Source organism: Lynx rufus, unplaced genomic scaffold, assembly GCF_022079265.1.
Source record: "Lynx rufus isolate CCGP_SWC_20201006 ecotype Redwood Valley unplaced genomic scaffold, mLynRuf1.p SCAF_15, whole genome shotgun sequence".
Taxonomy (NCBI): Eukaryota; Metazoa; Chordata; class Mammalia; order Carnivora; family Felidae; genus Lynx; species Lynx rufus.
The window spans coordinates 31524418-31539416 of record NW_025814829.1 but is presented as its reverse complement, the minus strand read 5'-3'; the positions used below and the strand labels follow the sequence as shown (position 1 = coordinate 31539416).

Below are 14999 nucleotides of genomic sequence, written 5' to 3'. Positions count from 1 at the left end.
ACAGTGGGGCTTCTCTAGTTCTATTATGCCCATGGTTTTGTTTTGTTTTGTTTTGTTTTGTTTTGTTTTGTTTTTTAAACTATCCTTAACATATAACATCTTTGCAGTATTGGTTTTGTAAGAGCAGGATAGCCATTAGCAGCCTGGGCCTTAGCATTTGGGCTTGGCATGGGCTCAAGACATGGGCTTGTGTTCTTCTGCCCACCAAATAGCTGCATGACCTTAGACAAGTAACTCAACCTCTCTGTGCCTCATTTTCCTGACCTGCACAAAGGGGACAAGTTTCTTACTCTAAAATGTTGTTGTGAGGAACCAGTGAGATCACAAATATAAACTGCTTAGGGCCATATCTGGCCCACCAATTAGTGATGATTAAACACAAATACATTTTAAGTGTGTCTACCATTATTCGTTACATTGTTTACATGGCTCTCAAACTTTTGGGTTCAAGACTCCTTTATAATCTTGTTTTTTTATTTTTACTTTTTTTAGAGAGAGAGAGAGAACAAGTGGGGAAGAGGGGCAGAAGCAGAGAGAAAGAGAGAGAGAATCCACACTTAGCATGGAACCTGACATGGGGCTTGATCCCACAACTGTGAGATCATGACCTGGGCTGAAATCAAGAGCTGAATGCTCAACTGACTGAGCCACCCAGGTGCCCTGACTCCTTTATAATCTTTTAAAAAAATATTTATTTATTTTGAGAGCAAGTGAGAGAGAGAGAGAGCGAGTACTGAGCCTGGTGTGGGGCTCATCTCATAAACCATGAGAGATCATCACCTGAGCCAAAATCCAGAATTGGATGCTTAACCAACTGAACCATCCAGGTGCCCTCACTCCTTTATAACCTTAAAAATTGGGGCGCCTGGGTGGCGCAGTCGGTTAAGCGTCCGACTTCAGCCAGGTCACGATCTCGCGGTCCGTGAGTTCGAGCCCCGCGTTAGGCTCTGGCCTGATGGCTCAGAGCCTGGAGCCTGTTTCCGATTCTGTGTCTCCCTCTCTCTCTGCCCCTCCCCCGTTCATGCTCTGTCTCTCTCTGTCCCAAAAATAAATAAACGTTGAAAAAAAAATTAAAAAAAAATTATCAAAATCCCAAAGAGCTTTTGTTTGTATAAGTTATATCTATTAATACTTATTGTTTTAGAAATTAAAACTGAAAAATTTTTAAATCACATATTTTGTTAGGTCATTTAAAAAATAACAAACCCATTGCATGTTGTGTATAACTATATTTTCTAAAACAAAACAGAAAACATTTAGTGTCAAGGATAGTATTGTACATCTTTGCAAATCTCTTTACTCCTGTCTTAGTAAATGACAGCTGGATTCTCATACCTGCCTCTGCAGCCCATTGCGTGATCACAGACCACATAACCCCTGGAAACTTGTGAGAGATTGAGGGTGAAAGAGAAAATCAATGGCTTAGTATTATTATGAGAATAATTCTGAACTTAAGGACCCTCTGAAAGGGTCTCAGAGATTCTCATTGGTTCCTGGCCACATTTTGGGAACTGCTGTTCTAGGTATTGGGTTCCAAAAATTAGGATCATAGTCAGATATTTGGGGCTAATCTGAGGAGGAAATCAATGAGACTGAAAACCTTTGTGAGCTGACTGAGCCCCACAAGGTGCTGTGAGAATCTCAAAACCTGAGCATCTTCACTTCATTCTTTTCTCCTTCTTCAGCATGCAGGCTGGTTGATAACTCTCAGAAGAGCCTTCTTTCGCTTTTATCTTCTCCATTTTTTCTGTCTCCACTTGAGTCCAGGTTCTAATAATCCACTCCTGAATGTCAATGCCAGGATTCTCTCCTGGGTGTTGACCATGGATGTAGGAGAAAGAGCATGAACTCTGGAGTCCATATATAAGTGATGAATCACTAAATTCGACTCCTGAAACAATAAATAAATAAATGAAACAATAAAACAAACAAACAGCTCTGGAGTCAGACCTGGCTAAAATTCTAAGTTCATTTACCATGAGGCAATGGTTGCCCCATCTGTAAAAGGCAGTTGCCAGGACTGTCCTCAGGGAGTCGTGTAGTTCTAAATGAGATCATGATGCCACACACCTGGCATGGGGCCTGGCTTGCAGTGGATACTCGTTCTGCCAGCTCACTCCTGGGGCATCACTGAACCCCCCTCCTCTGAACCCCCATGGGTTTAAGCCAATACTATCTGCATTTACCACTCACTTGCAGGTTGTGTTGTTTCTTCAAGATTGTTTGGCACAAGAGGCACAACCATGCCTATAAATGTTTCTGTGCCTTCCATGGGGCTGAGGTTTATAAATATTTATTGCTTTGTGTGAAAGAAGTAGAGGATGCATTTTCTACCCTTGCCAGATGAATGGTTTGGTTGGAGGACATATTCCATCTGTCCAAGGAGATACTGTCCTACTTAGAAACTGGTGTTCTGATGTTACCAACAAGTGACAATCAGCAGGCAGGTCAGATGCATGGACAAGAAGAGATGGCGGGGCGCCTGGGTGGCTCAGTCAGTTAAGCGGCCGACTTCGGCTCAGGTCATGATCTCGTGGTCCGTGAGTTTGAGCCCCGTGTCGGGCTCTGTGCTGACAGCTCAGAGCCTGGAGCCTGTTTCAGATTCCGTGTCTCCCTCTCTCTGACCCTCCCCCATTCATGCTCTGTTTCTGTCTCAAAAATAAATAAACGTTAAAAAAATTTTTTTTTTAAAAGAAGAGATGGCTACTACAAACACATCTGTTTAACAAAGGAGATTGCCAAGTCTTTGCCAATGATGGGCTTATTTTGAGTGTTTTTCAGTATAATGTAGTTCACAGAGAGAAAAAAATGTAATGCCTCAGAGGTCTTTAGAAAGGCATTAGTCTAAGCTAGATGTTACTGGAAGAGGCACCTGAAAGGTGGTCCAGCCACTTCCACCAGGCCTTTCCAGGGGCTTCCACCATCACCCCAGCCCTGTGAGGAAACTTGTTCTTCCTAGAGCCTGCAGACTTGTGTACCCTCTGGTATTAGAGCGTTAGCTCTCTCTCCCTGCTTCTTTCTAGGTTCTGTCTGTAACTGACACCCTAAAAGTACTCAGAATGGCAGGAAACAAAAGCCCAGGAAAAGGTGTCTGAAGGCAGGTTTTGCTTTGCCCTTCCAAGCACGCTGCCCTCTCCCATATACCTGCAAAGACAGGTGAGCACACAGAGCCCCCCACACACTTACTTGGAGTAGGGAAGAGAAAACCATAGCAAGAACAATGAAGAATCCGAATCAGTATCTCAGTAAATTGTCTTGTCCCATTAGGAAATCATAGTAGGGTTCTCACCTGGTTTCCTTTTCTCTAGGAATCTGTGCAAGCGCTGGGACATAGGACTGGGGGCGGGGGGGCAGTCATCATCATATCTGGTAGAAAACTGTTGACTTCTTTGCCCACCCGTGCAGGGTCCTGTGGAGTATTCCAGATGAGGGCAGTCTCTAAAGTGGATACTGTCTAATCTGTCTCCAGATAATATTATAACCAACCAGGGGCACCTGAGTGGCTCAGTCAGTTAAGCGTCCAACTTCAGCTCACGTTCTGATCTCGCAGTTTGTGGGTTTGAGCCCCGCGTTGGGCTCTGTGCTGACAGCTTGGAGCCTGGAGCCTGCTTCGGATTCTGTGTCTCCTTCTCTCTCTGTTCCTCCCCTGCTCACGCTCTGTCTCTCTCTCGTGCGTGCGCTCAAAAATAAAGATTAAAAAAAAGATTATAACTAACCCACTCAGAAGGGCTAATTATTTGCCTTAGTTTTAAAGATTTTTAAGCCAAACACCCCTCAGTCTTTCTTGCTTACCCAGTTTGTGTTCAGTCTGTTCAGTGCCATGTCCTGCTCCCAGGTGAGAGGTGTTCCACTTCTGTTTTCTGCTGAAGGAAGCACACCTGACTGACCTTTCTCAAATGGCCCTTCAGTCACCTGAGGACCAACCCTGTCTGTCCTCTATGCTCAGGTTGCTTTTGAGCCATCTAGCTGTTAGTCCTCCTGGTGCTGGCTTAGGGAGAGCTCATTTCTGATCCCATCATGATGGGGCAAAGCCCTAGGACCATGGACTGCTTCTTTCTGAAGAAGACCACCCCATTTAAAAGTGTGGATGGGTCACAGGCAAGGGTTTGTTTGCCAAAACCAGATAAACTTGTTTAGAAATGCTGTGGGGACGTGCTGTTGGGAGATCCTAGTCTATTGTTGTGTACTTGCTGAGAGGACCCAGAAAAAAGATAGGATTTTATAATTGTTTAGTTATCCACAACCCCTCCATGGGGTAATAGGAATAGGAAAGCAAAGCCTAGTTTTTCCCTTTTTCTTCTATTCCTTTCTTTTCCTCTTTTGTTCCTGTTCTTTCTCCTCTCTCCTTCCCTGTTCTCTTCATCCCCTTCCACCCTTCATTCTTATCTTTCTTTGTGTATCAGGTCAGCATGAATTCTCCTCGAGAAAGTTGAACTTTACTCTGGGTTGCTGGGCACCAGGAATTCAGAATGTCCCTGTTTCAGGTTGCTAGGCAGGTTTCACATGGCTTTCTGGAAAAGGCTTCCATTTTTAACCATATATCCTTGGTTCATATGTAAAATAAACTCAGTTCTTCAGAGATGTAGGTGATGTTTAGGGTGCAGGACACTATTCTTTCCTTATTCTGTCTACTTGCTGACTGGATTCAGCTCCTCAGCCAGTCTATCCATGGCGGGGACAAGAAAAACAAGAGAAAACCTCCAGTTACTTTTGCGGTAGTCTTTGAGCTCATGTCTCTCACAACTTTACCCTGTACTGCTTAGCAGGGTTTGAAGGTAACTTGACCACAGCCTGCTTACTAGCCAGTTTTTCTCTGGGGCTTATATTTTCCATGGTGGCGGTTTGTTAGATAACATTAAAAAAATATCCCATACATTGGTGACACCAGTTTCATCAGTTACCAATGATCTAGTATGATTGAAGCTAAGATCTTCGAATTAAGGATTGGGAAAACCAGTTCTGGACTTTGTCATTTAATCATTTTGGATTTTAGTTCCTATATTTAAAATAAAGGAGCATGTCCTCTCTCCACTAAGGTCTGGGGATGAGGATGATTCATGGAGATTGTTAGTATAAAAGTTCCTTGTAGTAGTTCACATTAAGTTACTTCTCACATACCCTACTCTGGATAAGCAATACTGATAACAATTGTTGACCTCTTATATCACCCAGAATCTCTGGTGGCTGTCTGCAAAATTACTATAAGATTGCTTGTTTGGTGATCTGTCTATATTAATCTCAGACACGTGATATGGTTTAGGGTCTGTGTGCATGATGCATGCCTGTGCCTGCATATGACTTGGCTGGGTTGGAAAACGAAGGCACAGAGATGGTCTCCTGCTAAGTTAGTACAATGTGAGAACAAAGGAAGAATATGAAACTGGGGAAATATGGAGCCCGTGCCCTTCTTCTTTTTCAATACTCTCTTCTCCACGGAGTCTTTATCTTTTGTTTGGGGCATGCCTCTTCTCTGATACCACCTCTGCCCTTTTTTCTGCTCTCAACTTTTGTCCCTTCCCTGTGTTTGGTGGTCCTGACGTCTTTGTCTCCAAACCCATATAGGTAATGGGTATATGTAGGGAGATTATTATGAGCCAAAGAAGCCTTCTATTGCAAAGCATCCTACATACAGATGAGACAAGGTACCTCATCTCTCATCTTTCCTTAGCTAAACACTGTATCTCCTGGTGCCTTGTTAGGGATGTTTTGCAGAACTTCATGTTTTTTAAAGGGATAAAATGGACGACCTGTATGTTCTTCTTCAGCCCCACGATGCTGTAATTATTCAGTGGATCCTTCTTGCCAGTGCTCCCATTGTGGTCAAAGCAATAGTATCTGTGATACTCTTTTAGCCTTGGCCAATTATTATTGCATCTGTCCTGTGTAGAGGCATGTATGAAGGTTTGAAGGTGAATAAAGCATGGGCTCTACATTTAAGGAGCTCCAAGTCCAACGAGAAGATAGACAAATAAACCCACTGTTAAAATATTGTGCAGTTGATTGGGCCAAGATGGAGTAACAGAAACTAGATTTAGCCTCCTGCTTGAAAACAAAACAAAACAACCAGACAAAACATATGAAACAATGCCTTTCAAGATACTGGGCATCAAACAATGAAGGACAATGATCTCTAAGACACATAAAATAAAAGAGGCAAGCACTGTGACTGCCCCAGATTATTGCCTTAGAACAATTTCGAAGCTGTGAGTCCAGGAGGAGGAACTCAGCCCTGAGGACAGGCAGCAGTATTTTACAGAATAGAGCAGCAAACAGGAGAGGCTATGCAGACAGAGAACTCTGGGGATATGTAGAGAGTGTCCCCTTGAGTTTTCAATAGACCACTAATCACTGTATGTGAATGAAAAGACTACCCAAGTCTAGGGAAAGAACCATGCAAAAGGATTAAGAAAAATGTGCTCACATGGGGCTGGTAATAATGCCTATTCCCACCAGCCAGTCTGGATGCATAGGCACTGGGTTGAGTTCTCAGGAGGGTCTTTCCTTGTGGGGAATAACCAGGTTTAGACTAAACACTGTTCTGGTCCCACATAACAAATCTCAAAAGCAAGACCTCTAAGGATCAAACCGTTTCCAACTAACTTAACCATTTCCTAGAACAAAGCTCAAAAATATTTGTAGGAATACAGAAATATCCAGCACTCAAAAAAGGTCAAATTCCCAAAGACTGACATTCAATAAAAAAATTACCAGCTATACAACAAAGCGAGGCAAATACAACGCATGATGAAGGAGAAAAATCAATTAATCAAAAATCAATTAATTGATTAATTAACTAATCAATTGATTTTTGATTAATCAATTAATCAAAATTAATCCAGAACTAATACAGATGTTAGAATTACATCTAGCAAAATAATTAAGTTAGTTATTATAACTATACTGTATGTGTTCCAAAAGCTAAATAGGTACATGGAAGATTTTTTTTTTATCCAAATTAAGCTTCTAGAGATGAAAAGAATAATGTCTGAAGTTAAACAAATACAGTGGATAGGATTAATGGTAGAAGCAGACACTAGATATTACAGAAGGAAAGATTAATGAACTGGAAGATCTAGCAATAAAAACTACACAAAATGAAACCCATAGAAAGAAAAGAATTTTTAAAGAATGAGCATATTATCAGTGAACTATGGCACAACTTCAAGGGGCTAATATACATGTAATTGGAGTCCTTGAAAGAGAGGAGGGAACAGAAATAATATTTGAAGAAATAATGTCTGAAAATATTCCAAAGTTGATAAAAACTGTGAATTTACCAATCCAAGTACCCAGAGAGCCCCAAACACGAGAAACATGGGGGGACAAAAGCCCTATGCCAAGGCACATCATTATCATATTGCTCAAAAATCAGTGATACAAAGAAAATCTTTAAAGCAACCAGGGGGTGGGGGGGGGGGGGAAATACGTTCTATATACTGAGGAATAAAAATACCAGATTTCTCCCTGGAAACAATGCAAACAGAAGACAATGGAGCATCACCTTTAAAGTAGTGGGAAAAAAAAAAAAGTAAGGAAGGAAAGCAGGGAGGGAGGAGAGGAGGGAAAGATACAAACACTGTCAACCTAAAATTCTATGTCCAGCAAAATATCTTTCAAATTAAAAAATAAAATGAAGACATTTCAGACATACTAAATCTAAAAATATTTCTCACCAATAAACCAGTACTATGAAAAAAATGTACACAGAAGTCCTTCAGACAAAAAAGAAAATGGTAAAAAAAAAAAAAGAAAATGGTACTGGGTGGATTATGGATCTACATAAAGAACTAAAAGCACCAGAAATGGTTGCCCCTCTGCCTGAGCTTTCTTTTCTTCTTTTGCTGACTCCCTTCTACCAGTCCTTCAAGACTCAGCACAGATGACCACCATCTTTCCCCAACCTCTGAGGCTGGAGTCTGCGTCCCTCCCAAAGTACTCTGTGATGAGCCCTTATACTGCATTCATCATACTGTATTACAATGGTCTGTTCACTTATCTAACTTCTCTAGGAACTTAACAAGCTCCTTGAAGGCTGAGACCATGTGCTGATAACTGGCGGATAGTCATTGACTAACAAACACTTATTGGGTGGATCAGAATTCTGAACTAAGACATGATAGTGATGATAAGACAGAAAGGGCTCTGTCTGGAGACACTTCTGAGCAAAATCATTAAGACATCATTGGTGACCAGGGAGTAGTAGTAGATTCTACTTTGTTTCCCAAGATGTTAGTCATTTCTGGACCCCTTTCTGTCATATCCAAGTTCAACATGTATTATTATTTACTTAACATTATTTTTAAATTGGCTCATACATTTTTTAAAATAACGAAATGTATTTTTTAAAGAAAAAAAAATACATGGTAACCAGTTCTGGATGGAGGCATGATTGGCAGAGCCATTGGTGGGTGTGGTGAGCCCCTGTGAGTCAAGGGAGGCTTTGCTATTGTTTGCATGAGTGGGTGACTGAAAGAAGGAATGAGGTGTCATTTGAACATTTCTAACAGCAAGAATAAGCAAATCCTCAAGCAGAAAAGTAGAGAAAGGCTGCATCTTGCAGAGGGTACTGTGTTTGCAGAAGCTGTGAGCCTGGTTTGCCGATGCATTTCAGGCATTCAGGGAATGGTAAGTGTGACTGGGGGTGAGGGCAGGGTTTTATGGTGAGAGTTTATTTTTGGCCTCAAGCTGGTCCTGAAAGAATGAAGCTCACTCACGATAGGCCAGTGTCTGACCTCTTCCCCTCTGCCTAGTATCTCCTCTAGAAGGGATGGAAGAACACTCATCTGAAAATGCCATGAAGTCTCAGCTCAGAAACTGTGATACAAACCGGCATGAATGCCTGGCAGAGAGCAGGGCAATCTGTGAGCACACATCCAACTCCTCTTACCAAGCACAGTGTTGGTGGGGGAGTGAGGCCGGCATGGCTCCAGGCCAGGCCTGTGGAGGGGGACGGGGGTGGAGTGTGGCAGGCAGGTTTCCTGGCTCCTGCTCCTCTTCTCCCACCAACAGTCGGAGTGCCCCTGAGGTTGAGGAGAGAATAGCCCAGAACCTGAAGGCAGGTCAGGGGTTGAAGGCCTTGGTCCATGACTTATGACTTACTAGTTGTGTGCCCTTGGGCAAAAACAGTCTCTTTGACCTTTGGGTTCTTCCATCTATATAGTAGAGCTAGAAAGAAATTCTCTGCCTATCTCAGGATGCTTGAGGCTCACAATGTAATAGATGCAGGAGTGCGTTGTAAACCCTCAGATGCTGTGCAGGTGCTAATTGTTCATGTAGAGGAGAGAAGCCCTCTCAAGAGGCTTTTGAGTAGGAGGCTGCCTTTCGTGTAGACACCGTATTATTGGACTTCCTCTTGGAACCAAAGATGGCATACATGGTCCTTTCCCAGAGTTAGAGTGAAGCTTGCTGAGGGCTCTTTCCTTTTCAAAAGGTAATGGCCCTGGCTCTATGCATGCAAGTGCCTGTGAATACAACACAGGCATTGTGTCTCTGCCCTCTCTTTGCTGCTTCTAGTTCTTTTTCTCTCCATGACATGGACAGCTAGGGGCATGGCTTAGGGCTGTTAGTGGCTGCAGAGCCAAAGGGGCTGATGAAGCATTGTCCAGATCTTGGGCTGGGAGGAGGAGGCTTGCATCAGACCATATGTAACCCAGGCCCTTGGTTTAACCATCTATGTTTAATCCTTTGATGAACCTTGTTCAACGGCCATTTAGCAGTGCAATACATTCCTATTGAACCTCTTGCATTTCAGACCCTGTAGTAGGTTTTGCCTGTTTCCTTTTCCTCAGTGGGCCAACCTCCACCAGACTTGCTTGGAATTGATGAAAGGGGGCTGCTCAAGACAGAGCATCAGAAACCTGTGATTTATATAGTGTGTGTGTGTGTGTGTGTGTGTGTGTGTGTGTATTACAAAGGCTTTCTCATGGCCCTCTTTAATGCTGTAAACAACACTATGCAGTATGCAATATAATTTTATGTGCACTTGAAGTCAGGTTGGCTGGGCTGAAAAGAGATTTAGCAGCTTGTTCAAGGTTGCACAGCTAGTAAGTGGTGGACTCAGGAGCAAACCTAACTTCTGATTGATTCTAGAATCCCTGTGCCATCCAGAACAGGACATGAAGTACATTGTGCCTTGTCCGGGAGGAGGGCCAAACATCTTTAGGATGTGTGCTTTGTGTCTTTCCAGTGCTGACAGTGGGTTTGTAGAGAAACTCCTCCACTCCCAGATTTGGTGTTGCCCCTCCAGTGATGGAGTGATGGAGTGATGGAGTGCATGAGGCAGGCTGACTAGGTTAGCCTCACACATGATGGCCAGGAAATCTGCGCTCTTCTCCACTGGAAGCAAATCCCTGATGGCACCCTTTGTCTTCATTAGCACCGATTCACTTCTCTGAGGCACCGAGCTTACCGTCTATGACTGAATTCATTTACATTCATTCCTCTGAGGAGACCTCCAAATGAAAGTTTTTCTAAACATTCCCTCCCCCTAACTTCATACCCAGCGCTTGTTTCTGGTCTATTAGATTTATAATTTAGGACGAAAATTAGGTGACTTCATTTTTTAGGGCAGGATTTATTCATTTTAACCCCCACCATTGCAACTGGAGCTTAGTACTTTATTCTTCCAAAATGCATTCCTGCTAAATGCTGGTGGCTGCATGCTTCACAGCCTTTTTTCACAGTTTCTATGTTTTACAGGGTATTAATGACTCCATTTTGTAGAGTGATAATGTGGTGATGCTTTTTCTTTTCAGGGCTGAAAAGGTTTAGAGAGTCTGCCTGATGTGGCTTCTAATTAGAGGGAAGTTTAGATGCAAGCATTGATTTCTTCTTTCCAAACAAAGGGAAACACCTCAGCCATTCTCCAGCAAGCACATTCAGCCAGAAATGGGAATGATTTTTTCCCTCCTACTCCTCATCTTTCTTATGTTTGTATTTTCCTCCTCCTCCTGACTGCTCACAAGTACACCAAAAACTTCTCTGACTCATAGCACACGGGAGCCAGCAAGTTCTTCTTCTAATCTTGAATGTTCCATGCTTTGGAATAATAGAGGGACCAGTGGGTTTGCCATTTGAGCTGCTTCAGCATCTGCAGGCATGGGTCTGAGCCCTTGAGATTCTTGAGGGCTATTTTTTTTTTTTGGCTTTTTAAGTTTTTATTTTAATTCCAGCTAGCTCACATACAGTGTTACATTAGTTTCAGGTGTACAGTGTAATGATTTCAACAATTCCATACATCACCCGGTGCTCATCAGGACAAGTATACTCCTTTGAGGGCTACTTTGGATCTGGAGATCTGGGGAATGAGGTTAGAAGTGTTTGTGGGCGGTGGGGGAAGGCGGTTCCTTCAGGAGCTTTCTCTGAATCTGTCCTGATTTCTTCTCCCTTGGTTGGAGTTTAACTTACACCCACATGAGAATCACTATTTCATAGAAATACTGCTTATATATTTGATATGTGTACCCATGACTACACATGTCTGTGAAAACCACCTCTTTTAGACACCTTTATTTATTTATTTATTTATTTATTTATTTATTTATTTAAGTTTATTTATTTTGAGAGTGAGAGAGCAAGCAGGGGAGGGGCAGTGAGAGAGGGAAGAGAAGAGAATCCCAAGCAGGCTCAGTGCTGTTAGTGCAGAGCCCAATGCAGGGCTGTATCGTATTAACTTGAGATCGTGACCTGAGCCAAAATCAAAAGTTGTTGCTCAACCAACTAAGCCATCCAGGCACCCCCATCTTTTTTTTAATTTTTTTTTAATGTTTATTTATTTTTGAGACAATGTGAGAGACAGAGGGCGAGCGGCAGAGGGGCAGAGAGAGAGGGAGACACAGAATCCAAAGCAGGTTCCAGGCTCTGAACTGTCAGCACAGAGCCCTACATGGGGCTCGAACTCACGAACTGTGAGATCATGACCTGAGGCGAAGTTGGGTGCTTAACCGACTGAGCCACTCAGGAGCCCCGACCCCCATCTTTTTTGAAAAAAAAAAAACAATACTTAAGGGAGTTGTTTTAGCTGGTGGCTTCATAAAATCCAAAGATGGCCAACACATAGAAATAATTTAGTTTGGTAGTGAATTCATGTGCCAAATTTGTAATTCAGGAAGATAAATTAAGTGACTTCATTATTTATTCATGTAATTTCTGTTCATTTGTATGTTTGGCTTATATTGTTAATGACAGGATGAAAGGGATTATTCATTCATTAATCCACTTGGTACCACCTGTGTTCCAGATAAGTGTCTTGTTGGGAATACAGCGATGGGTAAGACAGACAAGGTCCTTGCCATCTTGGAGCTTATGTTCTAATGGAGAAAACAGAAAATTAATTAAGTCATAACTAGTCCCAGTGGTGTAGATATCTTTTATATTTTCCTCAGATGGTAATACAGCGATACACACACAACAGGAGTTGTTCAGTTATTTGCAGAACAGAAGGATTGAAGAATTTGTATGGAATAGTGCATTGAGAAAATGAGGGCAGATTTAGGGAGGAAATTTTGGGTGGCAGTGGGTGAACTTTTGGGAGTTATCGGTAGTGTTGCTGATGGAGCTGGTGGACTCTGATGGAGGGATGCAAGTGTGGGAAATGGGACATCATGTGCCCTGCTAACTAAAGACTTCCGTGGCCTACCCAGCTCCTCAAGTTGTAGTTTCATTCCTTCCCACCTGGGAGCTGTACCTCAGAACCACTTTCCTGGCTGATCTATGCACCAGTGAGACTCCCCACAGGGCTGCGCCCAGAATCTTTTTCAGACTCTGCAGCCCCATCTTCTCCTCCCTATGCTCCTACTCCTGCCCCTGCTCCCTCTTCTCCACACAAATGACTAGATAAGTATACCCTTAATTAGGGGTGCTTCTAGGGGCGCCTGGGTGGCTTAGTCAGTTGAGTGTCTGATTCTTGGTTTCGGCTCAGGTCATGGTCTTGTGGTTTGTGGGTTCCAGCCACATGTCAGGTTCTGTGCTGTCAGATTCTCTCTCTCCCTCTCTCTGGCTCTCTCTCTCTCTCAAAATAAATAAACAAACTTCAAAAAAAAATTAGGGATGCTTCTAAACTTCTAGAAGCAGCTTTCTCCCTCCAGTAGCAAATAACACTTTCTGCAAGCAAGTCATTTATCCTGACTGGTGAACTGTGGAAATCAGGCGTGGTGGTGGTGGTGGTGCTGTTTTTTGTTTTCGTTTTTGTTTTTGTTTTTGTTTTTGTTTTCTAATTCAGGGGAAAAGCCACACCCTAACACCCTAAGTTGACTTAGATTTTCGTCAAGAAAGAAAAATCACCAAATCACCTTGGAGCTGGTTAACTCAAGCCCAGAGCTAAGGTTTAAATGCTGGGGAAGGAGAGGTGGAGCAGGCAAGCTTAATGTACTTAATCCATTTTGAGTTGATTTTTAGTGTGACTTGCTGGAGGCAGAGCAAATTATGCCTGCATTTGGCCATGGACTTAGAGGGGTGTTATGGTGCTAAATGACAACAAGGACACCAAGGGATTCCTTGAAAAAACTAGATGTCCTTCACAGCCCCATACAGAAGTGCTCCTTGAAAGAATAGGGATTGTACTGGTTTCCCTCTTTAATTTGTGGGCATTAATGTTGCCGCATTTTTGTGGCTCTTGAGAGCCACCCGTAAAACTGATGGCCCCACAGAGACGGAGAAGCCTCAGGGAACTCTGTACATGTGAGGAGAAGAGCAATGAAGAGATTTCCATCTATCCCCTAGTCCCAGGTACCCCTGGCCATTTCAGTATAGTTTCAGGGAACATGTCATGGCCCATACCCATCAATGGAGGAGCAAAGAATTAAATCCTAGAGAAATGGACGCAAAACACTTTTCTACTATGTTAAACAACCAGATTCCAAGGAGTGTCTGTCAACTGCAAAGGGAAGATGGGGGAAGAATAGGTTTAGGATGAGGGTGGGGGAGGGGAGGGATAGATGAGGGGTTTAATTTTGGACTTGTTAAGTGTGAGATGCCAAACAGAGATGTTTCAGAGCTTTTTAATCTGATCTACCAATCCTGCTTTCTAGGTTTAGCCTATCACTGTATTGACATCTACTTTAATATAGATGTTTAATACATTTTAACCAGTAGGTCAGTTTTCTTCTTTGCTCTTCTTTTAAAAATTATCTTAATTATTCATGTACTGTTACTCTTGCATTGAAATTTTAAAATCAGTTAAAGTGCTCTAAAAACTCTTGGGAATTTGCTTGGAATCACCTTTATAGCAATTTGGGAAGAATTAAGATTTTAATGTTGATTCTTATCATAATTAATGATTTATTTCTCCATTTACTCAAGCATTAAAAAAATTTCTTATGCTGTAGATTGGATAATTTTCTCCATAAATGTTCTGTGTATTTTTGTTAGGTTTATTCCTAGATGTTTTACACTGCTTCCATTGTGAATGGTCTCTCTTTCTCTCTCTCTTTTTATTATGCTTTCTAATTGATTATTGCTTCTCAAATAATGCTGTCAATTTTTAAAAACTTCAATTCCAGTGTAGTTAACATCCAGTGTTATATTAGTTTCAGGTGTACATTATAGTGAGTCAACACTTCCATATATTACTTAACAGCGATAAGTGTATTCTTACTCCCCTGTTGACTTTTGCTTGCAGATTTTACATCCAGCAACCTTCCTGAACTCTCCTATCAGTTCTACTAGTTTTTTTTTTTCTGATGGTTCTTTTGTATTTCATACATAGATAAATACATAACCTACACCTACAATTTTAACTCTTATTTTTTAAATTATTATCACTCTTTGTTGTTATTAAATTTTTAGGACATTGAGTATAATATTCAATAGTAGTAGTCATAGTAGGCTCATTTTCTTTGTTCTTGACTTTAAAGGAAAAGCTTTTAAAGTTCCCCTACTTTGTTCACTACTGAGAATAATGTTGAGTCTTGGTTCTTTACAGGTTAAACCACAGCTTCTTTAATCTTGGCTTCTTAAAAGTAATTGATAGTAAGTTTTATTGAATACTTGATAAGTATCTC

At 41.9% G+C, this 14999-nt stretch overlaps 1 protein-coding gene across 1 annotated transcript in view; it reads left to right on the top strand.

Moving 5' to 3' along the window:
* Nucleotides 1–14664, top strand: part of LOC124509842 (potassium voltage-gated channel subfamily H member 1-like) — a 194677-nt gene extending 180013 nt beyond the window's left edge. The window contains exon 8 of the mRNA XM_047076454.1: nucleotides 14618–14664. Coding sequence (XP_046932410.1) covers nucleotides 14618–14664 — 47 coding nt within the window. The remainder of the gene's footprint in view (nucleotides 1–14617) is intronic.
* The last annotated feature ends 335 nt before the right edge of the window (nucleotides 14665–14999 follow it).